The sequence below is a fragment of the Drosophila santomea genome, chromosome 2L (genome assembly GCF_016746245.2).
Source record: "Drosophila santomea strain STO CAGO 1482 chromosome 2L, Prin_Dsan_1.1, whole genome shotgun sequence".
In the NCBI taxonomy this organism is placed as follows: domain Eukaryota; kingdom Metazoa; phylum Arthropoda; class Insecta; order Diptera; family Drosophilidae; genus Drosophila; species Drosophila santomea.
This window is the reverse complement of record NC_053016.2, coordinates 13,105,859-13,126,578: the sequence shown is the minus strand read 5'-3', so window position 1 is coordinate 13,126,578 and position 20,720 is coordinate 13,105,859. Positions and strand designations below refer to the sequence as shown.

At 38.1% G+C, this 20,720-nt stretch overlaps 9 protein-coding genes across 15 annotated transcripts; 4 read left to right on the top strand and 5 right to left on the bottom strand.

Annotated features, from left to right (window-relative positions):
* The first annotated feature begins 1,012 nt into the window (after window positions 1-1,012).
* On the top strand, window positions 1,013-2,719 carry LOC120443684. Its single transcript, XM_039622923.2, has 6 exons — window positions 1,013-1,515; window positions 1,580-1,847; window positions 2,190-2,243; window positions 2,315-2,365; window positions 2,460-2,513; window positions 2,577-2,719. Exons 1-6 carry the CDS (start codon window positions 1,066-1,068, stop codon window positions 2,714-2,716), a joined length of 1,017 nt encoding a protein of 338 aa, XP_039478857.2. The 5' UTR covers window positions 1,013-1,065; the 3' UTR covers window positions 2,717-2,719.
* A 349-nt stretch (window positions 2,720-3,068) lies between these two features.
* On the top strand, window positions 3,069-9,541 carry LOC120444134 (lysine-specific demethylase 6A). 6 transcript variants are annotated; one of them, XM_044005764.1, is made up of 15 exons: window positions 3,069-3,204; window positions 3,257-3,600; window positions 3,981-4,092; window positions 5,329-5,504; window positions 5,792-5,920; window positions 5,993-6,218; window positions 6,282-6,462; window positions 6,529-6,786; window positions 6,842-6,974; window positions 7,040-7,743; window positions 7,816-7,940; window positions 8,019-8,438; window positions 8,511-8,720; window positions 8,782-8,908; window positions 8,973-9,541. In XM_044005764.1, exons 1-15 carry the CDS (start codon window positions 3,155-3,157, stop codon window positions 9,165-9,167), a joined length of 3,390 nt encoding a protein of 1,129 aa, XP_043861699.1. In that variant the 5' UTR covers window positions 3,069-3,154; the 3' UTR covers window positions 9,168-9,541. The 6 variants fall into 6 exon arrangements, with proteins under 6 accessions (XP_043861699.1, XP_043861698.1, XP_039479634.2 ...); XM_044005763.1 differs by having other exon boundaries at window positions 7,801-7,940; XM_039623700.2 differs by having other exon boundaries at window positions 6,526-6,786.
* Window positions 9,542-9,579: 38 nt separating this feature from the next.
* LOC120444138 (protein trunk) lies at window positions 9,580-10,375 on the top strand. The gene is made up of 2 exons (XM_039623704.2): window positions 9,580-9,592; window positions 9,644-10,375. The coding sequence occupies exon 2, from the start codon at window positions 9,662-9,664 to the stop codon at window positions 10,373-10,375; it is 714 nt and encodes a 237-aa protein (XP_039479638.2). The 5' UTR covers window positions 9,580-9,592; window positions 9,644-9,661.
* Window positions 10,346-11,839, bottom strand: LOC120444136 (acylglycerol kinase, mitochondrial). The gene is made up of 3 exons (XM_039623702.2): window positions 11,664-11,839; window positions 11,483-11,603; window positions 10,346-11,428 (listed from the first exon to the last, which is right to left on the bottom strand). Exons 1-3 carry the CDS (start codon window positions 11,759-11,761, stop codon window positions 10,400-10,402), a joined length of 1,248 nt encoding a protein of 415 aa, XP_039479636.1. The 5' UTR covers window positions 11,762-11,839; the 3' UTR covers window positions 10,346-10,399.
* A 277-nt stretch (window positions 11,840-12,116) lies between these two features.
* Window positions 12,117-13,180, bottom strand: LOC120444137 (probable transcriptional regulatory protein MYPU_6240). Its single transcript, XM_039623703.2, has 4 exons — window positions 12,708-13,180; window positions 12,477-12,651; window positions 12,313-12,408; window positions 12,117-12,256 (listed from the first exon to the last, which is right to left on the bottom strand). The coding sequence occupies exons 1-4, from the start codon at window positions 13,139-13,141 to the stop codon at window positions 12,146-12,148; spliced, it is 816 nt and encodes a 271-aa protein (XP_039479637.1). The 5' UTR covers window positions 13,142-13,180; the 3' UTR covers window positions 12,117-12,145.
* Window positions 13,181-13,289: 109 nt separating this feature from the next.
* LOC120444135 (probable trafficking protein particle complex subunit 13 homolog) lies at window positions 13,290-15,122 on the bottom strand. Its single transcript, XM_039623701.2, has 5 exons — window positions 14,964-15,122; window positions 14,516-14,903; window positions 14,138-14,450; window positions 13,947-14,075; window positions 13,290-13,887 (listed from the first exon to the last, which is right to left on the bottom strand). Exons 1-5 carry the CDS (start codon window positions 15,004-15,006, stop codon window positions 13,444-13,446), a joined length of 1,317 nt encoding a protein of 438 aa, XP_039479635.2. The 5' UTR covers window positions 15,007-15,122; the 3' UTR covers window positions 13,290-13,443.
* A 77-nt stretch (window positions 15,123-15,199) lies between these two features.
* LOC120444113 (MOB kinase activator-like 3) lies at window positions 15,200-16,487 on the bottom strand. Its single transcript, XM_039623643.2, has 6 exons — window positions 16,266-16,487; window positions 16,056-16,206; window positions 15,867-15,990; window positions 15,710-15,813; window positions 15,469-15,584; window positions 15,200-15,401 (listed from the first exon to the last, which is right to left on the bottom strand). The coding sequence occupies exons 1-6, from the start codon at window positions 16,305-16,307 to the stop codon at window positions 15,276-15,278; spliced, it is 663 nt and encodes a 220-aa protein (XP_039479577.2). The 5' UTR covers window positions 16,308-16,487; the 3' UTR covers window positions 15,200-15,275.
* A 287-nt stretch (window positions 16,488-16,774) lies between these two features.
* LOC120444139 (REPTOR-binding partner) lies at window positions 16,775-17,751 on the bottom strand. Of its 2 annotated transcripts, none has more exons than XM_039623705.2 (4): window positions 17,592-17,751; window positions 17,244-17,325; window positions 16,994-17,115; window positions 16,775-16,932 (listed from the first exon to the last, which is right to left on the bottom strand). In XM_039623705.2, the coding sequence occupies exons 1-4, from the start codon at window positions 17,646-17,648 to the stop codon at window positions 16,840-16,842; spliced, it is 354 nt and encodes a 117-aa protein (XP_039479639.1). In that variant the 5' UTR covers window positions 17,649-17,751; the 3' UTR covers window positions 16,775-16,839. The 2 variants fall into 2 exon arrangements, with proteins under 2 accessions (XP_039479639.1, XP_039479640.1); XM_039623706.2 differs by having other exon boundaries at window positions 16,990-17,115; window positions 17,592-17,750.
* Window positions 17,752-18,291: 540 nt separating this feature from the next.
* Window positions 18,292-19,541, top strand: LOC120458311 (RNA-binding protein Rsf1). Its single transcript, XM_039645918.2, has one exon. It carries the CDS (start codon window positions 18,440-18,442, stop codon window positions 19,040-19,042), a length of 603 nt encoding a protein of 200 aa, XP_039501852.1. The 5' UTR covers window positions 18,292-18,439; the 3' UTR covers window positions 19,043-19,541.
* Window positions 19,542-20,720: the final 1,179 nt, after the last annotated feature.

Here is a 20,720-nt window from a genome sequence, read left to right as displayed (position 1 = left end):
TCTGGCCTATTGTTTTCACATTTAATGTAGCCAGTAAAATGGTAACTAACCAAAATGGTATTTTTTGTTTAATCCTGTTTATGAAGTATTCTGATATTTATGGAGCAAAAGCGCCATTTTCAATGAAAAGGTTATTTAGAAGCTTTGTTTGTTACATTGGATCACTTGGGACTAAAACGTTTATATGCATAATTATATTTGTGGGTAAATAACATTTCTACTTCCAAAAGCTGTTTCTATTTTATATTTAGTATCATTGTGATGATAAAAAATTAAAGTACAAATAGCCAGATTGCCTGGGCTGTTAATGCTGATTTATAACAACCTTTAACTCAAGGGAAGATGAGTAAATCGAGGTCGAAACACTCAACTCTTTTCTCTTGTTAATTATTAAAAAATGCGCTACTTATTTATACATTTTTGCGACAGTTCATTTGAAAACATAAATAATCAGCTTACTGCACTGTCGGCTGCGTTTGCAAACAAATTGCAGTCTAGCTTGTGTAAGCACGAAAATAAATATTACTGCTTATATTAATTGTTCTCCTATCTCCAAATTAAAACAATAAACAAACGAAACTAAAACCATTTGTTGAGCTTCGAGGCAAAATAATCTTTTTAAATCTGCTGTCTGCTAAGGCTTATTCGATTATTTTTTTTTCCTATTATTTAAAATATTTCTAAAAATCTGTCCCGCTTTAAAGATTTTACGTGTTTAGTGAACCACCTTCTTACATTTTTCAAGACGAACAACAGTGAAACCGTAAAGATATTCGAAATAAGATACCAATTTTTGGACATCCTCTTGCGGGTTATTATCATCAAAAGATTAATGTTTTGAGTACTTCCTCAGTTACACTTCATATATAAAAAAGTGTTATTTCGCACACCTGTTTATGCTAAATAATCGCAGGCAAACGCAGGAACGCGGGTTCCGCTGTACTTAAGCAAATTATATAAAAAGATAAGCCATATCTCTGCTGTGCATCTGCGGCAGCTTACTATCTTAAACGAGGAAACCGTGAAGACAGTCAAGGTTCTCCCGCCTACGTATCCATAGATACTATGATTTCGGTAGCTCTGATTATCTTGTGCTTTTTCCCGTTTGTGCAAAATGAGTACTTTCGTCCTTCCTACCAAGTCCTTTTGCGCAGAAGGACTACTTCAGGAGATTTAATCGACGGCCACTGCTATGGAAACATCATTCAGAGCCGTCTGGTTTTAACATCAGCATCTTGTTTATTAGGTGCTAGGGAGTTCGTAAATGGAAGAGAATTGTTAAAAGCTGATGGGTTGGCGGTATCCTTTAAAGGTGAAGACCTGAGCGAGTTGATATACCTTGTTGGTGGCATAGACATCTATCCAGGGCTTAACTTCTCATCGTTGGAGAATGATATAGCGATCCTAAAACTCAGTACGCAACTTCCTCTTTCTGAGCGAAACGATATTGAATGGGTTTTAGTCGCTGACTACGATCTTACCGATTCTCCATTGCAGGAGGGCGTGGAATCTTACGTAAGTAACTACATGTTTAAATTTTTACAGAAATCTTTAAAAAAATATATTATTCCTACCACAGGTTTGGAAAACTTCGGATGGAGAAAATATATATCCGGGCTATGGCGTTATTCATGAAAGTAATTTAGTTGGAATTATTTCCTATGGCCCGCCATCGAAAAACAAACGGGAATCTAATCTTGAAGTTCGAAACCCAAACAGGTTTACGCAATTAAACCCCTATTTAAGTTGGATATATACAATAATACAGAATGCAGAGATTGCGGACATTCAAAATAACAACTACAGTGCATCTCTTCCTTATCGTCAAAGGAAAACCGCCGAAATAGGTAGCGTAAACAAAAAGTTATTAACTATATTTATTTTGTTGTCAAAAGTAGTTTATCGTTTGGGGATTAAAAAAAAACAAATAGTTTTGTAGAACCTTTCAAGTGCTTTCCCGAGAAAGATAAACTGCATTTTGATAAGAATATTTCTCTGGTAAAAGATAAAAGATCCACTTTTAGCCAGAATTTAGAGGCCTACAATTTTTTGGAATGAAAGTTAATCTTAATGTATTTATCAAATATCAAATAATTACCAGTTATTTTCTATAAGTCCGTAAAGAATTTAATTTTTGTATGCCCCCTTATTACATGTATTTAATCAGTAAATATATAAATGTGTTGCAGTTGAGGAATTTATTGAACCTGATGCAGTGTACTTTCCTGACCCAACAAACCCCAGTATGTATTTGGTTTTGTTTTCCAAAAATTCAATAATTTCTTTAATTTAAATTTAAATTATTTTATTTCAGTAAGAGATGACTTTAAAACTGATGTAGAAGATTTGACTAATTCAGAAACTGGTAAAAAAAAAATTAATACTAAATGTTTAAATACTTTTTTACTTTTATAAAGTATTTGCTTTTCCTGTTATTATAAACAAGTTTTACTTTTCAGATGCTGTAAACGTGGAGAGCGTGTCAGAAGATTTCATAAACACAGAGGACCTATGTATGTTTAATACTATACTTTTAATGCAATATAATTTTACTCATAATTTTACTTTTCTTGCAGTAAACAAAAACATCGAAAGTAAGATAGAATTCCTAAAAAACGGAGCAAACATTTATAACGCCAAAGACGTTTGTGCATGGATGTTCTTATTTAATTTACTTCTAGCGAAAACTCGCACAATAAATTTCTTCTTTTCTTAACAAGTTTTTCCGTTTATTTTGTGAACTTTAATAATATCAGTTTCTGTAACACAAATGGATATTTAATCTGCATATAACGAATATCCATTAAGAATTAAATATTTTAAACAACAATTGTAAATAGCTCCTGTATTGAGTTTTTGTATAATAAAGGTTTCAATAACCAAATCATGTCATCAGCTGATGCATACAAAAAATAATTTGTTTTTAGTTTCGCAAAATCTTTCCGATCATTCCAGTTACGTTACCAATTTCGCAGTGAGAATGTCACATTAAATGAATGCGTGACACGTCGACGATAGAAAACAGAGCTCGTCTCTAAGAATATTTTAGTGCCATCTCTAAACTAAAAATATAAATAAAAAAGATTTTAAAACTACGCTGTATTATTGCCCACGCTTCTGAAGACCAGTAGTTTTAAAAACAGTTGGTTTAAAAATGGGCCAACTTTCTTTCGAGGATGATTGCGTGATCCGCGAGCTGGATAGGTACTATTAATGCTAATCGCCTGAGTCTTGTTTAATAATATTTACGTTTCAGTCGATACTACGGCTTTTTGGACTTGTCCAATTCGAAAAATGCGGAAATAAGGAATCTCGTTCAACAAACCATTACGAACTTGCAAAACTACATTGCAAATGGTCAGGTGCACGAATCGAAGAACTCCAGTGATAATAAAAATGCTATACAAAAGTTTGAACCCGAAACTCAAGCAGAGCATATGGAAAACACATCGTCGCAAAATAATGACGAGACCAAACCCTTTGATAAAGATGCTAATGAAAAGGTGTCCATCATTAATGAAAAACCCCAAGATGAACACTACGTTAACGCTCTTTGTAAACTTGGCCACCTGCATCTTCTACTTGGCGAATACACTGAAGGTAAATAAACATGAAGAAAGTACACTGCATCAGGTCCAGATACAATTCGGAGACGGTGCCTATACTATCTATAGGATACTTATCTCCTCATAATATCATATCGAAGTTCCGGGAAAATATTTTGTATATGTAGGCATAATTATTTCAAAATCGAGCTTCATTACCTCTTATGTAATACGTAATGTCAAATTAATTGAAATTCCCTTTTTTTAAGTGTTTCCAAACTCAAGCACATTGTTATAGAATGTCCAATGCCTAAGCCATTATGACATGCTTTAACTTTTAAATGGAAAGTATGAAGATATCATTTATTTCAATACGAAAGACTTAAAAAAATCGAGTTGTTTTAAAAGCGTATGTATCCCATCTATTTTTTGCAGCCCTATCAGCGTATCAAAAGTACTTACGGTTCAGAGAAAACAATTACTGGACAAACCATGCATTCATTTACGGAATAGGCGTTGCTTATTTTAAACTTCGGTGCTTTAAATGGTAAGTTTACATATTTTTATAAGCCGCTGAAGTTTTTATTGTTTTTGAGAAACTTATTTTCGCCTCGTACATAAATATGTGTGTTCTGCACTATATTAAAAATACTTAAGTTATTTTTTATTTAAAAAAAAAAGAAAAAAGTTACTTGTTTTTATGCCTTGTATATGAATTCAATTTGAAATTTCGAAACGTAGATGCATGTGCAGTGGAATCATTTCCATTCATGAATTAAAGTAGTCGAAAACTGTTATCGATGTATACGTTTCGATTTCATATCGTTCCCCTTTAATCACGTTATCGTGCCTGTCACATCCCTATTGTATTGATATTAAATTGTTTACTAAATAGATTCTACACGAAACAACACTGCCACTTATAGTATATATATATTTATAAACAATTCACAACGAATTAAAATTAAGACTGCAGAGATTTTTTCAATTAAAAAAAGTGCGTTTACTGGTTAGTTTTGGATCTTTCCACAGTTGTCTGGGTTCTAAAAAAAACAAATGGGTTCTGTAAAAATAAATACTTACAATAATAATCGTTAATCCGATAAAATATTGCTAAAAGTTAATATGAATATAAAGATTTCTATTATATTCCTTTATTTGTTTTTGCAAATTCGCTGTTATAAAAATACATAAATTCTCATTACATGCATGTATGTATGTAGCAGTGCGTGTGTGTGCGTGTGTCTGTGTACAAAATGCAATGAGTGCCCCCCTTTAAGGTCGTTAATTGAATTGCGGGGTCAAAATGTGTTCTTTGTTTAATTTCAATAATTTTGAATGCTAACATTAAGGCAGACCCCGTCTGGCGCAAATAATCAATGATTCTCAGTTCAATTCTATGTTATAAACTGACATGAAACCGTCTGTCTCGTTTTTTTGAGTGCACGCAGACATGTCTGCCGACTCGACGGCTGCAAGTTCTTTTGTGATTTATAAACAAAACTTGCGTTTTGTGAGCACATTTTAGCAACAGATTAACATTTAGGATTGATTTTTTGCACTAATCATCGCAGTTCTAGTTAAATTAAGTACGTTACATGAAGTTGTTTGTTCAAATGGTTAGGTGTATGTATGTATGTAGATATGCGTGCATGTGTGTACGTGACTGCATGCACATAAGTATGTATGCACTTATGTAAACACCGCTCACTGTAAAGAATTATTATGATTTTAATTTAAAATTATAAGTAAAATAAAATATTCTTGAATTTACTTTTTCCAGGGCCATCAAATCGTTTCAGGAGCTTTTATACCTAAGTCCCAATTTTACATGTGCAAATGAGGTGCATTTGCGGCTTGGTCTTATGCTAAAACATTGCGGGGAGTTTCATATTGCCCAAAAACATTTGCAATTGGCGCTGCTTTATACATACCCCTCGACCTTTTCAGAACTTCAGGGTAAGTATCTCTATGTAATTCACATCACATAACTATACATTTTTGCACAATAGTTTTATGCATAATTTAAACTGTGATTTGTTTTTCAGTTCTTTACTTATTGTTTCTTATCTCAAAATGGTCGTATTCTTGTAAAAACCTTATATATAAAGAATATTTATACATTGAATCACCAAGTAATACAATTAACCCAAACTTCTGTGATTCATTTTTAATATTTTAAAGTACATTAACTCCGTGCCTTTACATTTACGCAAATACTTAATTTCTTTACCAATACTTTGCAGTAAAATTTCAAATCGCACATTTGTATGAAGTTCAAAACAAACACAAGGCGGCAAAGGATGGCTACGAATTCCTCCTTAATGAGAAAAACATCTCCTTGGAGCTCAAAGCAGATGTGTATCGACAATTAGGTGAGCAAGGAAGGGATATTTAAAACGGCCAAATACTTAAACAGCTTCTTTTCTTTTCATTGGATCGTAAAGGATGGATGTACCATTGCGTAGAATGCCTAGGCGAAAAAAAGGAACGTGAAGCAAACGCATTAAATTTTCTACAAAAATCAATTGAAGCTGACCCAAAGAGTGGACAATCATTATATTTATTAGGAAGGTGTTACGCCGGCATTAATAAGGTCCATGATGCTTTCCTAGCATACCGAAACTCGGTGGAAAAAAGTGAGGGCAATGCTGATACTTGGTGCTCAATCGGGTAAAATAACGATGAATGTTTTTGCTTCACCCGTTTATTTCTTATTCTTATGCATTTATATAGCGTCTTATATCAGCAACAAAATCAACCCACGGATGCCCTTCAAGCTTACATATGTGCTGTGCAATTGGATAAAGACCATAAAGCCGCGTGGACCAATCTGGGTATACTTTATGAGAGCTGTGGTCAATTACGAGATGCCTATGCTTGCTATTTAAATGCAACCAAACAAATATCATTCCAGGTAGTGTATATACATACGCTTGTATAGTTATTTCACATATGTAACATACGTTTTTACTTGAAGAAGTCTTCATTAATTCGAAAAAAACAAGCAATACGTATGAAAAAGGACACAATAGGATTGTCCAAAGGCCTGTCTCAGAGAATCACTTTCTTGGAGGGCCAGCTCAGTCAAGCACCATTGCCGAGTATTACATCGAAGCGCCGCCAGCTGTGTTCAATTGAAGAAGCTTGGAACCTGCCAATATCATTAGAAATGAACTCTCGCCAACAACAAACTGCGCAGATGCTACCAAGACAGGTCACAAAGCAAAGTCCAGTACAGGTGAATTCAAACATAAACCAATCTAAGAACAATTATTCAAATCATGTTTTTTTAGGGACCGCCACCACCTTATCCGCATAGCCAACTCAGCCAAAGTCCCATACCTTCGAAACGTATTAAGGAAGATGGCACAGGCCAACAGGAAGTAACACATAACAACGGTCAGACATCTGCGCCAAATCTAATAAGTACGTGACCAAGTTAAAATTAATATATATTAAATTTTTAATTCACTTTCTAACCTTTCAAACAGACATTTCGGAATCTTTAAACCAGCGCAACTTCAACGCCATGCCGGAGAGCAATAAAAATTCGGAGCAAAGTGTTGTAGACACCTTCGACGACATCTCGAATGATATTTATAAACAAAATGAGACTATTAAGCTCGAACGTTTAAGCCACGATGCACTTAGTAACAATGAGGACTCGAGGCACGATTATATTGGTACTGACAACGCCGACCTGTTGACCACGTTCAAAATACAAATGGACTCAAAGCAGTTGATGGCAGCTGTAAAACTGCTGCCAATCGACGAGCCGCCCGTGCACTGCACCATTTTGCAAGTGAATGCGCCCCCGCCATCTCCGCCCGATTGCCCACCGCAAAAACTCACGCGAGATCAACTCCTGCCACCCACACCCTCGGTTCATTTAGAAAATAAGAAGAACGCGTTCAGCCCCCAGTTGCAGGAGTTTTGCCTGAAACATCCGATTGCCGTTGTACGCGGCTTGGCGGGCGCTTTGAAGCTAGATCTCGGTCTCTTTTCGACCAAAACGTTGGTGGAAGCCAACCCGGACCATAGTGTTGAGGTCCGGACACAAGTTCACCAGTCTCCCGATGAAAATTGGGACACTTCGCAGGGAAAGCGAGTCTGGGCCTGCATTTCGCATCGGTCTCACACAACGATAGCCAAATATGCCCAATATCAGGCATCCAGTTTTCAAGACAGCTTGAAGGTAATGTTCGTTGGGTGGTTCCTCTTTAACATGAATACAGTTTACTTTATCGTGTAGCTTATTTTACCGCAGGATGAAAGCGATAAAGGTTTCCCGGGCTCACAAGCAATGTCGGACTCAGACTCAAAGGACTCGGTATCCAACTCGAACATAGTTCTCAAGCGTAAAAAACATAAAATCAACAGCAAAATGTTGAGGTACTAAATGCACTACGACAATTTACTTCTGTATAGCGAACTAGATCAACTTTAACTCAATGCTTCGGCTTTTTTCAGGTTCGGCACCAACGTGGACCTCTCCGATGAAAAGAAATGGAAGCCGCAACTTACAGAGCTACAAAAACTGCCAGCTTTTGCGCGAGTTATATCTGCTGCCAATATGCTTTCTCACGTGGGCCACGTCATTTTGGGCATGAACACCGTTCAGCTCTACATGAAGGTACCCGGAAGTAGGACGCCTGGCCACCAAGAGAACAACAACTTCTGCTCAATCAACATCAATATCGGTCCCGGAGATTGTGAATGGTTTGCCGTCCCAGATGCCTACTGGGGCGGAGTTCACAATCTGTGCGAGAAGAACAACATCAGCTATCTGCACGGTTCGTGGTGGCCCGTCCTGGAAGATTTATACAAGGAGAATATACCAGTTTATAGATTTATACAGAAACCCGGAGACTTGGTTTGGGTGAATGCCGGGTAAGCAAATAATATACGCATGAATATGTGTTTACAATGGGACCTAACCAATATTGTTTGTCTGACTTTAAGATGCGTGCATTGGGTTCAGTCGATCGGATGGTGCAACAACATTGCGTGGAACGTTGGTCCTTTAACTGCCCGCCAATATTCTCTTGCCATCGAGCGGTATGAGTGGAATAAAGTGCAGGCTTTCAAGAGCATTGTTCCGATGGTGCATTTAAGCTGGAATCTTGCAAGGAATATCAAAGTGTCGGATACCAAACTTTTCGAGCTGATAAAGTGAGTAAACAATTAAGGCACCTTTTGCAGATACTAAAGGCATAGCTTTGCTCGTTTTCAGAATGTGTTTGCTGCAAACGCTAAAAAACGTGTTGCACATACAAGAGTATGTCAAGTCGAAAGGTGTGGAAATACGTTTCAATGGACGCGGCAAGAACGAAGCATCCCACTATTGCGGACAATGCGAGGTATTAACGTTGTATTATTAGTATATTTTTTATTATTATTATTAAATCATATGTGCGCTTGCAGGTTGAAGTTTTCAATGTGTTGTTCATCAAGGAGCAAGAGAAACGACACGTGGTCCACTGCCTATCGTGCGCCCTGAAGCTTTCTCCATCGCTCCAGGGTATCGTTTGCCTGGAGGAGTATCGTCTGTCTGAACTGCAGCGTGTGTACGATTCGTTTACTTTACACAGAACCCAAGGACTAGCATACACTCAGTAGTTGTAATACGAGGAATCATTTTAAGTAATGCAGATTTAATATATGTATATTTTACACCGTACAATATACTCTCTATTGTTTTGATAAAACATTACGGTACGAATATAGAGATGGGGTTCTTTGCATAAAGCCATCAGAGCTGTTTTTTCGGCTATTATGTTTGATTGTTTTGGATCCCACTTTAGTAGCGAAACTGACCTTATGATGATAATTTTATATTAAACGCTTATGACTTAAACTATTTAGACACATATCTTATAGGTTAATATATACATTAAATTTATCCAAAGTTTAGAATGCGTTTTAGTTACATACATATAAATAAATTTAATTTATAATCTTTCGAAATGACATTAAACTCTTTTTTTATCAAATTGGTTTTTATTGTTTGCCGTTCGATCCCCAAATAAGTTCCAGTGTAGAGGGTAACGATAACTATTGTAATCACGATAAATCAGTTGCTTTTATTGGTGTAGCCCTGTTTTTAGCCAGCCATGCTTCGGCAAGCACTGTGTCCAAATATGAAACCACAAAGTGAACTGCACTGGCTGGCCGTTGTGCTCACATTGTTTGCAGTTCTTGGATCGACTCAAGATGATGCTGATTACTGCGCCGAGCTTTCCACGCAGTCGCTGGCCAAAATCCTTGGACAGGCATTCAATCCGCGCTACATGAGCATCGATCCTCCGGGCGAGCCCGAGGAGAAGAGCTATCATCTGGGTTACAAGCGGTCGTCGTACGAGCTGCCATTCTATGCGGATAGCGACACGATTTCGGTTAGCCACTTCCCCGCCTGGGAGACCAACCACTTTGCGTTGGTGGAGAAGAAGGAGCCTCCGAGGAGCAAGAGCCTGCGCACGAGGAGCGCGTTCATGGATCGAGTGGGACATCCGAGAATCGATGGCTTCAAGCAGCGGCCTTGGGAATGCTCGTCGAAAATCAACTGGATTGACTTAGGCTTAAATTACTTTCCACGCTATATCCGTTCCATCGAGTGTATTGCCAGAAAATGTTGGTATGATCACTTTAATTGCAAGCCAAAATCATTTACAATAAAAGTTCTGCGCCGTAAAACTGGCTCATGCATTCGAATAAATGATAAATTGATTTTGATCACCGCTGAGAAGTTTGAGAATGATTATACGCAGCTCTGGATTTGGGAAGAAATAGCGGTTAACTTTTGCTGTGAATGTGTTATGCTATACTAGTAGCGCCATTTAATCAAGATTTAATTAATATACACGTTTAAAATGTAAACAAAAAACTTTAATAGCATTGGGAACAACAGATACCTTAATGGGTCTTGCATCGTACTCCTCGCCATCGATGGAGTAAAACTTCTCGGCCATTTCGCTATCCGGATGCAGTTGAATGGTCCTGCTTTTAACCACCAAGCTTGGCAAAATGTTGCTGCACGTCACTTCAGGTATTTGCTTGATGAACTCCCAGCCCGGCTGCAAGGAACTTATAAACTGACTCTCCAGCTCCGCAAAGTTATCCTTGTTCTGAACACAATTGATGTTGATTTGACTGGCTTCAGCGCTTCCCTCGAACTTCTTGCTGCAATTGTCGTTCTTGATGAGTGGCCTCTTGGTTTCCGTCGGGCTCTTCTGGTATTTTATGAAGCCTCTTGTGAAGAGACCAGCGGGCTGTGCGACTTCCTGGCGCTGAACAGAAGCAGCACAGTCAACGCAACCAGGACACGGCGGTGTGTACACATAGTCGGTCTTCAGGCTCCAGTTATCAGCAAAGGACTTGGAGGCAGCGGAAGCGTAGTGACGCAGTGGTCCAAAGTACCAGTATTTATCTTTTGCCGCATTGATGTCCTCTAACAGACCCCAGGACAGGCCATTAAGGCCGAATATGGGCTTCAGCTGGTTGTCGCTGCCATCGTCTTCGTTGATCACATCGAAACGGATCACGCTTTGGTACTGGCTCTCATCTTTGAGCATAGGTTCCAGGGCTTTGGAAAGGCTTTTTACATAGTTGACGTCCTTGACGCCAAAGATATTGATGCGCTTGGATGCGGATTGCACGGAACGTCCCAGCGGAAGTATGGTGATCGGGCAGAGATTACCGCGTCTCCGCATCAGCCCTGTGACCACCTCCGAAGAGGTACCGTCGCCGCCGGCAACCACAATGGCATCGGGTAGCGTTGACAGCTCTTCCACGTAGGTTTTGGCATGACCAATGTGATTCGTTCGAAGGACCTCCACGGAGTATCCAGCTAAATGCAAAACCGGCTCGCAGTAGTTCTTGAACTAAAAATCTGAGGCTGGATAAAGAACTTGGTCAGCTATGAGCCAGCTACTTACGAACTTTTCCGATCGCTTCTTATTGGCCACGGGATTCATAACCACCAGTACCTTCTTGGGGCGATCCGATACCCAATTGGTCTGGATATTGGACGCAAATTCGCGCATATGTTGTTCAATCCTGGAGAGCAAATAAGAGGTTAAAGTTTCGTCGAGTTTTCACTGTTTTCTGAAGGCATACTCGATGTGCGTTTTTAGCGCTTGCAGCGCGTACACAGAAACTGCCGCTCCGAATGTGCATTTCTTCCAATTATTCCGAATAACTCTTAAATAATTCATATTTCTTATTTAGACCAATGATTTTGATTCCACATGTATTGGTTTGGTTTCACACAAACAGCTGAATTTCAGTTAGTGAAGGGTATTCCAGCAAGTTTACATAAGCTTTAACATAACGAAACGTATGGCATTGTAACGGGAATCTTGGACATGGCACACTATGTTACTTAACAGTGTTATAAAAAAGTGTATATTTTTGAATTTCTAAGACACTTGATCTAGGTCTATTGATACTAATAAGGCTTACTTTAATGACAAAATAGAATGCCTTATAACATCATACAGACACACTGCGCACTAGCATTTTCAGCTCAATGTTTAATATCTTTCGGTTTGTCGAATGAAAATTCAGTAATAAAAACATTATACGTTTTATTCAACAAGTTATAATTGTTCAACATTGTCATAGATATCCTCTAGGCCTGGGATGTTTCTCAGTTTTTCAATAAACACGTCATATGTCTTTTGGTCTGCGGGTGATAATTGCACTACATTCTGAAAGTTAATTTCTATTTAATTACACTGAAATTTAATCTTTGATGCCGCTATACCATTGGTGAAAATATGTGTTCACTGTTTTCCACGGTGTATCCAGCCTTTTCCAAGCTTCTACTTAAGCTAGTTAAAACCACTGGACTGCACAGAAACTGTAAAAGTGTAGAAAAAAAAACACATTTCGTTGTATATGAAGTAGATATAAGTAAAATTAACATACATTGACAGTGCCATCGGTGTTGTCAACTATTTCGATCTCTTCGGCGCCCAACTCTATAGCATCATTAGTGGCTTTATCCTCCAAACTGGGTCCGTTCAGAAGTTTCGCAGTATCATAGCGAGTTTCTATCAATCCAAAGTCCTCGAACAGGCTGCCAACATCCGCGAACTCGCCTCTAGAAACATTATAAATAGATTATTTCTAACAAAATGTTGCAAATTGCGACATTACCCGGCTTTCTTGATCATCGGTGTCGCATCCATTTTAACGCCAGAAAAGTTGTCAGTATAGAAAATGCATATGAGGTATACGTTTCTTTTATACTTAATGTCGAGCCGGTACTTTTTGAGTTGCACTTTGCTGGTCTTGAATTTGTTCAAGGTGTTTTGTATGGTACCACTGGGCATGTTTTGCTTGAGGGCTCTTTCTATTTCCGTTCGCAAAAGGGAATTTATTGCCGGATCCGCAGAATTTCCCTCCTGAATTGCCATTCGAATTTGCCTCGAAATTTTCGCAAACAGAGCCGCTCGGGCACCATCCTTCAGTGCTTTAGTGTGCTTGATGTTGGCCCACTTTGAATGGCCCGCCATTCCGCGAACCGGTTGCTGGGCTTGGAAAATGCATTTTCCAAAATGCGTGGAAAATGTGCACACATTTCGTAACATTTCAAGTTCTAGTGTTGTGATCTAAAAAGTGTACTAGTGTGACCAAGGCATAGGTTCCAGAAAATACTCTTGCAACTATGAAACAGGTGATCTAAAATTTTAATTATATTTAAATAAATTAATTGGGCTATTCCCCGGGCTTTAACTCTATATAAATTTTTTTATTAGGCCTTTTTTTCTTATTGAAATATACCGTTTTACACGGAATAACAGAAACTACGAAATGTATCACGTTAATATAAGCCCATTTCACGCTAACATGAATTTAAAATATACATCAATATATCTATTGAATTAAAATTTTATACAACTTGCAGTTGAACTTGCTTTTGAGTTAAGCAGCTTGCAGCACTCTCGTAACGAATTAACTTATTCTGATGGGTTGTGGGGTCGTTATCGTAGTCCGAATTAACAACGAAAACATCGACGACATTATCAATGGTGAACTGCTCATTTTGGAGCGTGTTGGTCAATACCAAGGGTGATATTTTAACAAGGCCCAATTTAGATGGACAGACGGACAATGGAAATTCGGCAGATTCTCCACTTTGCAGTGGATTCAGCATGAAATCAGCACAGCCCGTGTATTGACTGTCAGCCGAAAACTTTGCAGCAAGTCGCACATTCAGTTTCATGGGATGTTCAGAGGTATTCGTCACGCGACAGTTAAACGTGAATATCGTGCCGATTTTGATTGTGTTTTTTGCATCCAATACCTCCAAGCGAAGCGTTTTGCATTCAAATGGCTACAAAACAATAAGAAAATTATTAGGAATCTACTTTATGTACACATTTTTATCCCTACCAAACGCTGTAGCTGGCTGGTTTGCAGTCTGCCCTTCTCCCCTAGATTCGACCTCCAGACAATATCCAATTTTCCCACGTTATTAAATTGCCGCAGCGTATCTACGTTCTTCGCAATATCTCCTTTGGGCTGATCGTAACACACGAAATTGTATGAAATTAGTTTAAATATTGGAGCTCAACTCATCTTACCTTGATGCAATACAGAAACTGACAACTATTATTGGGTTGCAGCATGTGTTTCACCGTGAACACAGACTCCCCATTTGGCAGCGTGTTCAATGGGGTGACGGAGTAATCCTCGGAACCATCAAGTTCTACCTTTTCCAGGCAGAAGGGACTGGTGGTCACGTTTTGGATCTGAGCCTCCAAGTAGATTTCGTCGATTTCCGCATTGTAGAACTTGGTTTTCACATCAAGTGGCTTAAGCACTTGGAACTTGAAAAACTTTCTCAAGGATTGGGCATAGCCCGCCGGAGTCGAGTAGTTCACTTCGCAGACGAGACTGAAAAAATTACAGGGTATAAAGGTTACTTTTGGGAAGAACTTATAAGTACCTATGCCACTCACATGTGGGTTCCGATTTCCTTCACCTCGTATCGTATCACATCATCGATGGTTCCACCGGGCGGCAATACCACTGGAGACTTTGCGTTTTCGTGCATGGAAAGGTTGATGCGTGTAGTGTTCGACTGGAGATCCGCCTTAACGGTGACGCACTCCACGGGGTTGGGGGTGGTGTTGTGGACACAGATGTAGCTGGCGAATGTTTCGCCAAGGTAAATGCTGCCGAAGGACTGTGGGAGGAGCAGCACCTGGCCCGCCGCCAAGGTCTCAGCACAGGCACCTGCTATTCCGTCGCTCTCCTGGGAATTTCCGAATCTCTGGACTAAGTCCGTGGGCTCGCAGGTTACCACAGGTCCCAGTCCCACCAAAGTGGGCCGCATCAAACGCATAACTATGGATGGAAAAAACATCTATGTACTTTGGCAAGAATTTGGACTGAGACAGGGTTTACCTTTGAGCGCCACCAAGTGTGCATCTGGATCAACCATTTCCATTTTGTATAATACTATAAGCTTATTTTAGAAAAATAAATCAGCATACAATTGTTGCGAAAAACTCTGTTTACATCAGTGCGACCAAATCTATCGAACACTATTATACCAATTTTCACCACCAGAATGCCCTTTATATACCACACAGTTAAAGAATACTTTAAATTATCAAATAGTAAATTTTCAAAACCAAGGATTCAAAACTACGTGTTTGCTTATTTATTTTGTAATAAACAATATATATTTACAACACAATCTAGTACAAAATACTTTCAATCCTTATCCTTGCAAATTCTAGATGTCATTTCTTGTAGCGGTTCCAATTCCTTGGCCGAAATCATGTCAAATTCTTGCACAAAGTAGTAAAAATGTTTGTAGCAGGCATTTACGTGAGCTTCCTAAAAATTGTCAAAATATTTAAAAGTTTATTGAGTTGATTATAGTAACTTATGTAGCAATACGCACCGCTCCAATGCTAACAATCCGATCAAAATGGTGAATATAGACGTGGACGAAAACACGAAACAGACGAGTTAAAATTTTACGACTTATAGCTGAGAAGTTCTTTGGGAAAGGAACATCTGAAATAAAGAAGCGGTACTAATTAAAGAATGTGTATTGAAGAGAAATACATAGATTATATAGACTCTGCATTCTTCTCTTAAATCATTAGAGGCCGAAAGTAAAATAGTATACAATTTCCTACCCGTGGACACTGGAAAAACAGCTTCATTGTTAATTTGTGTCTCAATCCAGTCCATTAAGTGCTCAATGTATTTCTGCGCTGAGAGGGCGGTCGGCTTTTTGTATCTGAATTTGTAAATACATTAGTTTATGGCCTTTGGGATATTTTCTGGACTTACAGATCTCCATCGGCCCATAAGTACTCGTATCTGGAACCGCCAGACATCGTGGGGCACGTAGTTTCGTTGCAAAACTCCGAAACAGTTCCGTAGATCAAATTTATGCGATTGAAGAAGTCCACGACTGAAATATACAACGTTTTGCATACTATATATTGTTATATATTTCGTATAATTAATGATTCTCACCATGCACAGCCAGCCAGTCGTTGAGATTCTCCCCTTGCGGCAAACGCACCACTTGCCGCAAATTAATCCCTGACTGCAAACTAGCCTGGGCTTGCTTATGTAAGGAATACCTAATGGTTCCGGAGGCAAAGGGCTTCTTTGGCCTGAAAGTCTGGAAATAAGTTTGCAAATATATCGAGTGTATATGGTTTTGTTATTGACCAAACATACTTTGCCCTTTTGGAAGAATTCTAAAAATCCATTCAAAGCCATAATATCTTGTTGGAGATTCTGATGGTAGTGAGAATATTTTGGCACATATGTTGGCGCTGCTTATAGCACAAATTTTGTTAATTGAATAACTGTTAACGCTTATAAATAATGTTTACATTTGTTCAGTTCTTTAGATTATTCTGTATTTTTATGCCGATTGAGAGATGGGAGAAACCATTGATAGGCTTTTCACGACTAAGTTATCGAACCCTAAGAATAATCGTTTCACGTATCACTGTTCCAATATACCAATTTGAATAACTCCCTTAATTAACGAATATTATGTTTTGTTACTTAAATATCATAAATATATTTTAATCTCGTTTTAATCGATAAACAAAATAACAATAAAGTACCACGAAGGTTAGAAAAGCTTAACAACTACAAATTTAAAGTCTCGTAAGAGTTGTAAATACCAATATTGTAAAAAAAATGTCTGCAGGTTCCGTAATAATATAAATAGTAACTGTGGTACATTTATATATATATATTTATAAAATTAATATTCTTATGCTAAAAATTTAAATGGAGGTTATTCTTGTTTGAGGATTCCGAGTTCCTGAAGTAACTGGTCATTGTTGGTTGGAGTGTTGCTTTCGCACAACTGGTTATTCCATTGAATTAACTGCAATAAAGATGAGAATAAATAAATTGGTTGGACGTGGCTTGATAAGTTATATACCGACGCGCTCCAGCTCGGTACGTAGAGCCACTACAGCCTTCTCCCGATCCGCCACCAGTTCCTCCAGGTACTGATACCGCAGCTTCTTGCGCGCCCGACATTCTCTAGCACTTTGTCTGCTGCGTTCTGCAAGAGAAAATACATGTAATATTGTTTTTATAGAAAAAACGTGTATTAGCGTCTGGAAATTATAATGATATTATAAGCCCCGACCTTCTTTAAGTGTTAAAAGTGTACGATAATGTTTGTCTTACCCAGTTTGGCCTTGATGTCCAATTTTTCTGTAGACGTCTTTCTTCCTGGTTTTCGTCCTCTTTTTCCGCATTCTTTGCGCGTCTGTATATAAATTTAATATAAATGGAATTAACTTACAACTTTCTTTCAATATTCTTATTCGAAAGTCGAATTCAAAATCGATTTTGAAAATTAGCGCTTTTACACGAAAACAAACATTTGCATATATGTATTCATGAATACATATACACATGCATATATGTATGCATGTACATTTATGTACAAACATATTCTTACTGCGCATTAACACAGTGCACTACATGTTCAAAGCGAAAAGCATGCTACTTTTATATTTTATAATATATTACCGCTTGCGTCTCCTCCGTTATCGACATTTTATTACTTTGTATGTCCATATCTGCCATTATGTCTCTTAAATAGTTAAACAACTTTGCAACTCTTTGTTATTATGCGTCTTTCGTAAATACTCAAGGTAACAATAAACAAAACCACTACACACGTAGTTGCCTATCGAAATATGTCTACATAGAAACGGTGGAGTAGAACACATTTAGAGAACTATTGGAATTCCATATTCCAAACTCAAGCATTGTATAAATAAATATTAACCGAAATTCAATTTATTTTAAGGATTTGCATTTTAATGATAATAATCAATTAATACTATAAAAAGCTCTTCGTAGTAAATAGTTATTGTAAGTGCCCTTAGCTTGAGCTTCAAGTTTAAGTATATTTAAAACATATTTATTTTATCAACATGTTATGTCTTAGTAAATTTAACAACAAAATGATAATGTTTTTAGATTTAAGCAGTATAGAGAAGTCGCTAACAATCTTTTAAATGCTATTTCTTATGTTATTAGTTCATTTATATACTTAACAAGCTTAAGCATTTGTTTTTAAAATGAATTAAATTTAGAACAAAATAAATGGAAGTTATTAATGGGAAGTCCTTTTTTTAAGGGCTCTTAAACTCTTATATGTCCAACATACGCCCAATCTCAGTGTTCCAAATGCAAGGCTTTTTTTGAAAATTAGCATTTTTGCAACGAGTTTAACCACCCTGGTTGAAAACTTGATATAGATACAAACGCTAAATTGTCCGGTGGTGATAACTTATTGATTATTTATTTTTCAAGGCAGCTATCCGATTTGCAGGATATCTACGAAAACGAACCAGAAACAGTGAATTCAGATGTCCAGCATGGGTGATCAGCGTGGGACACGGGTGTACGTAGGCAATCTAACCGATAAGGTGAAAAAGGACGATCTGGAGGGGGAGTTCACAAAGTACGGCAAGCTGAATTCGGTGTGGATAGCCTTCAATCCGCCGGGCTTTGCGTTCGTGGAGTTCGAGCACCGCGACGATGCCGAAAAGGCGTGCGACATACTGAACGGATCCGAGCTGCTGGGCTCCCAGTTGCGCGTTGAGATCTCAAAGGGGCGGCCACGCCAGGGTAGGCGTGGCGGACCAATGGACAGGGGAGGACGACGCGGCGACTTCGGCCGGCACAGCATCACGAGCGGTGGGAGCGGCGGTGGCGGTTTTCGGCAGCGCGGATCCAGCGGATCCTCGAGCCGGCACACGGAGCGGGGCTATAGCTCCGGCCGATCCGGAGCGAGCAGCTATAATGGCAGAGAGGGAGGCGGCAGTGGCTTCAATCGTCGCGAGGTTTACGGCGGTGGACGAGAGAGCAGCCGCTACAGCAGCGGAAGTAGCGCCAGCTATGGACGCACTGGCGGTCAGTCGGCCGGACGCTTCAGGTCCCGCTCGCCGGTGGGAAACCATCGATTCTAATGACAACACCACTCATAGTTGCTTAAGGATTGCCTATGAGTAAAAATTAATAAATAATAACTTAAGTGCGACCGTAAAACGCAGACTCAAACATTTAAAATCGTAGCATTCGATCGTTTTCGATTGTCCAACAGATTCCCACACCCCCACATCAACAAAAAAAATAAGAAAAAACCAACAAAAAACTGATAGTCGTCGTCTCTTCATTATTTATTTTACGAATAACCATTAACATGACAATTGCAAGCACGTATGTAAAATCTAAGTTATAACGTAGAAAACTAGTAAGAAAAATACGCTAAGACTCGAACAACGTCAAACCAAAATCTAGAAGTACGCAATTTTAATAAAGGAAATGCGGAACAGTTTCTCGTATACATACAAGCTTTCGCAAAATAATTGGTCTAAAATATTAAAGAACTTTGAGAACTCGGAATTGTGTAGGTGTTCATTTTTACAGAACCTCTTATAACCAACCCAATAAACCCTACGAAATGAAGCAGTATGATGTCCAAAATCGGTAAGAACGAGTTTTTGAAGATCGGCTTTGTTTCCTGGATCTCGAAAACCTAAAAAGCAATAACCGCCAAGTGTTTACAAACAGATCATTGACTTTGCATTTGGTAAGAAATATTGCATGACTATTAACCATCGATCTAACGTTTTACATATTAAGAAGAATACTATAAAAATCTATACCTTATTGTAGTTGGGCCAAAACCGCAAAAATCTAGCCAATGCTTTAAGCGACTATCTTAAGCACACCGGTTTTAATGTTTATATTTTATTTCATTTAACTAAAGGACCTGTTCCTTAGTCGTCGGAGTATCTCTTAACGCCACTTTCAGATTTATTAGATTGCTTCAAGTTCAAAACATAACAAAGCAATACTTATGATAACGACGATTAGTTAGTTAGCCCAAGGGGCTGTTATATATTTGAACGAACGACTGCAGAAACTTTTTAAACGAATTGCAAAGAGACAAATAAATGAGAAATTGGTTAACATGGCAAAACTCTTGTTTTTATTTCTTCGTCTTCAGATCGATTTTACTAATTTATGTTTTATTCAAGTTTCGAATTATAATTAGCTTAACAAGGGGAAAAATATTACAATTTTGGTGGCAATTTAAATAATTAATCAATTTCGAGGAAACCAACAAGCCTTCGAATGCAAATGTAATTTTTCCATTTTCGCGAATTTTCTTAAATTTTGAATAATGCAGGTATCAAGGCTGTGTTTAAAATATAATGATGGTACCTCAAATCCTTTGGTTCGAAATCCAAATCATATTTATGTGCAAAGTATCGAATACCCATTAAAAACCTGTTGCGCTTTTATCGATTGTAAATAAGGAAAGCGTGGATTACATTCAGGGTATTCCCAAACTGAGTTTTAGCATTTCACTGGCTAAACCTAAATATTAAGGTATAAGAAAATCATTTTGAAAAACAAACCAAACTTATCCCACCCCAAAAATAACAAATAAGAATATTGGGTTTTGCTTAAAATTGCGTTTTTTATAGAATATCTGCTGCAGCGTTTGCTTTTGATAAGGCCGCAGAGCTTAAAAAATAAATAGTTCCATAGATTGCCTATCGATAGTTTTTGCATACACAATTTAATCGAAAGGGCCGCCCGCACGTCGATAGCAATGCGTGTACATTTGCTCACATC

What these genes read in the sequence shown, in the direction of transcription:
- LOC120444136 (XM_039623702.2), bottom strand. Translation starts at nt 11,761, where the DNA reads ATGAATTATTTAAGAGTTATTCGGAATAATTGGAAGAAATGCACATTC. An exon ending in GCGCTAAAAACGCACATCGA is followed by an intron (nt 11,604 to 11,663) that starts GTATGCCTTCAG and finishes TTTGCTCTCCAG; the next exon opens with GATTGAACAACATATGCGCG. An exon ending in AGAAGCGATCGGAAAAGTTC is followed by an intron (nt 11,429 to 11,482) that starts GTAAGTAGCTGG and finishes TCAGATTTTTAG; the next exon opens with TTCAAGAACTACTGCGAGCC.
- LOC120444138 (XM_039623704.2), top strand. Translation starts at nt 9,662, where the DNA reads ATGCTTCGGCAAGCACTGTGTCCAAATATGAAACCACAAAGTGAACTG.
- LOC120444134 (XM_044005762.1), top strand. Translation starts at nt 3,155, where the DNA reads ATGGGCCAACTTTCTTTCGAGGATGATTGCGTGATCCGCGAGCTGGAT. An exon ending in AAACTTCGGTGCTTTAAATG is followed by an intron (nt 4,093 to 5,328) that starts GTAAGTTTACAT and finishes TACTTTTTCCAG; the next exon opens with GGCCATCAAATCGTTTCAGG. An exon ending in ACTATTGCGGACAATGCGAG is followed by an intron (nt 8,909 to 8,972) that starts GTATTAACGTTG and finishes GTGCGCTTGCAG; the next exon opens with GTTGAAGTTTTCAATGTGTT.
- LOC120443684 (XM_039622923.2), top strand. Translation starts at nt 1,066, where the DNA reads ATGATTTCGGTAGCTCTGATTATCTTGTGCTTTTTCCCGTTTGTGCAA. An exon ending in AAGGAAAACCGCCGAAATAG is followed by an intron (nt 1,848 to 2,189) that starts GTAGCGTAAACA and finishes AATGTGTTGCAG; the next exon opens with TTGAGGAATTTATTGAACCT. An exon ending in TTTGACTAATTCAGAAACTG is followed by an intron (nt 2,366 to 2,459) that starts GTAAAAAAAAAA and finishes TTTACTTTTCAG; the next exon opens with ATGCTGTAAACGTGGAGAGC.
- LOC120444135 (XM_039623701.2), bottom strand. Translation starts at nt 15,006, where the DNA reads ATGGAAATGGTTGATCCAGATGCACACTTGGTGGCGCTCAAAG. An exon ending in ACACTTGGTGGCGCTCAAAG is followed by an intron (nt 14,904 to 14,963) that starts GTAAACCCTGTC and finishes TTCCATCCATAG; the next exon opens with TTATGCGTTTGATGCGGCCC. An exon ending in CCAGCCAGCTACAGCGTTTG is followed by an intron (nt 13,888 to 13,946) that starts GTAGGGATAAAA and finishes ATTGTTTTGTAG; the next exon opens with CCATTTGAATGCAAAACGCT.
- LOC120444139 (XM_039623705.2), bottom strand. Translation starts at nt 17,648, where the DNA reads ATGGCAGATATGGACATACAAAGTAATAAAATGTCGATAACGGAGGAG. An exon ending in TAACGGAGGAGACGCAAGCG is followed by an intron (nt 17,326 to 17,591) that starts GTAATATATTAT and finishes ATTTATATACAG; the next exon opens with ACGCGCAAAGAATGCGGAAA. An exon ending in GGACATCAAGGCCAAACTGG is followed by an intron (nt 17,116 to 17,243) that starts GTAAGACAAACA and finishes TTTCTCTTGCAG; the next exon opens with AACGCAGCAGACAAAGTGCT.
- LOC120444113 (XM_039623643.2), bottom strand. Translation starts at nt 16,307, where the DNA reads ATGGCTTTGAATGGATTTTTAGAATTCTTCCAAAAGGGCAAA. An exon ending in TTATGGGCCGATGGAGATCT is followed by an intron (nt 15,814 to 15,866) that starts GTAAGTCCAGAA and finishes TTACAAATTCAG; the next exon opens with ATACAAAAAGCCGACCGCCC. An exon ending in TGTTTTTCCAGTGTCCACGG is followed by an intron (nt 15,585 to 15,709) that starts GTAGGAAATTGT and finishes TCTTTATTTCAG; the next exon opens with ATGTTCCTTTCCCAAAGAAC.
- LOC120458311 (XM_039645918.2), top strand. Translation starts at nt 18,440, where the DNA reads ATGTCCAGCATGGGTGATCAGCGTGGGACACGGGTGTACGTAGGCAAT.
- LOC120444137 (XM_039623703.2), bottom strand. Translation starts at nt 13,141, where the DNA reads ATGTTACGAAATGTGTGCACATTTTCCACGCATTTTGGAAAATGCATT. An exon ending in ACACCGATGGCACTGTCAAT is followed by an intron (nt 12,409 to 12,476) that starts GTATGTTAATTT and finishes ACACTTTTACAG; the next exon opens with TTTCTGTGCAGTCCAGTGGT. An exon ending in AACACATATTTTCACCAATG is followed by an intron (nt 12,257 to 12,312) that starts GTATAGCGGCAT and finishes ATTAACTTTCAG; the next exon opens with AATGTAGTGCAATTATCACC.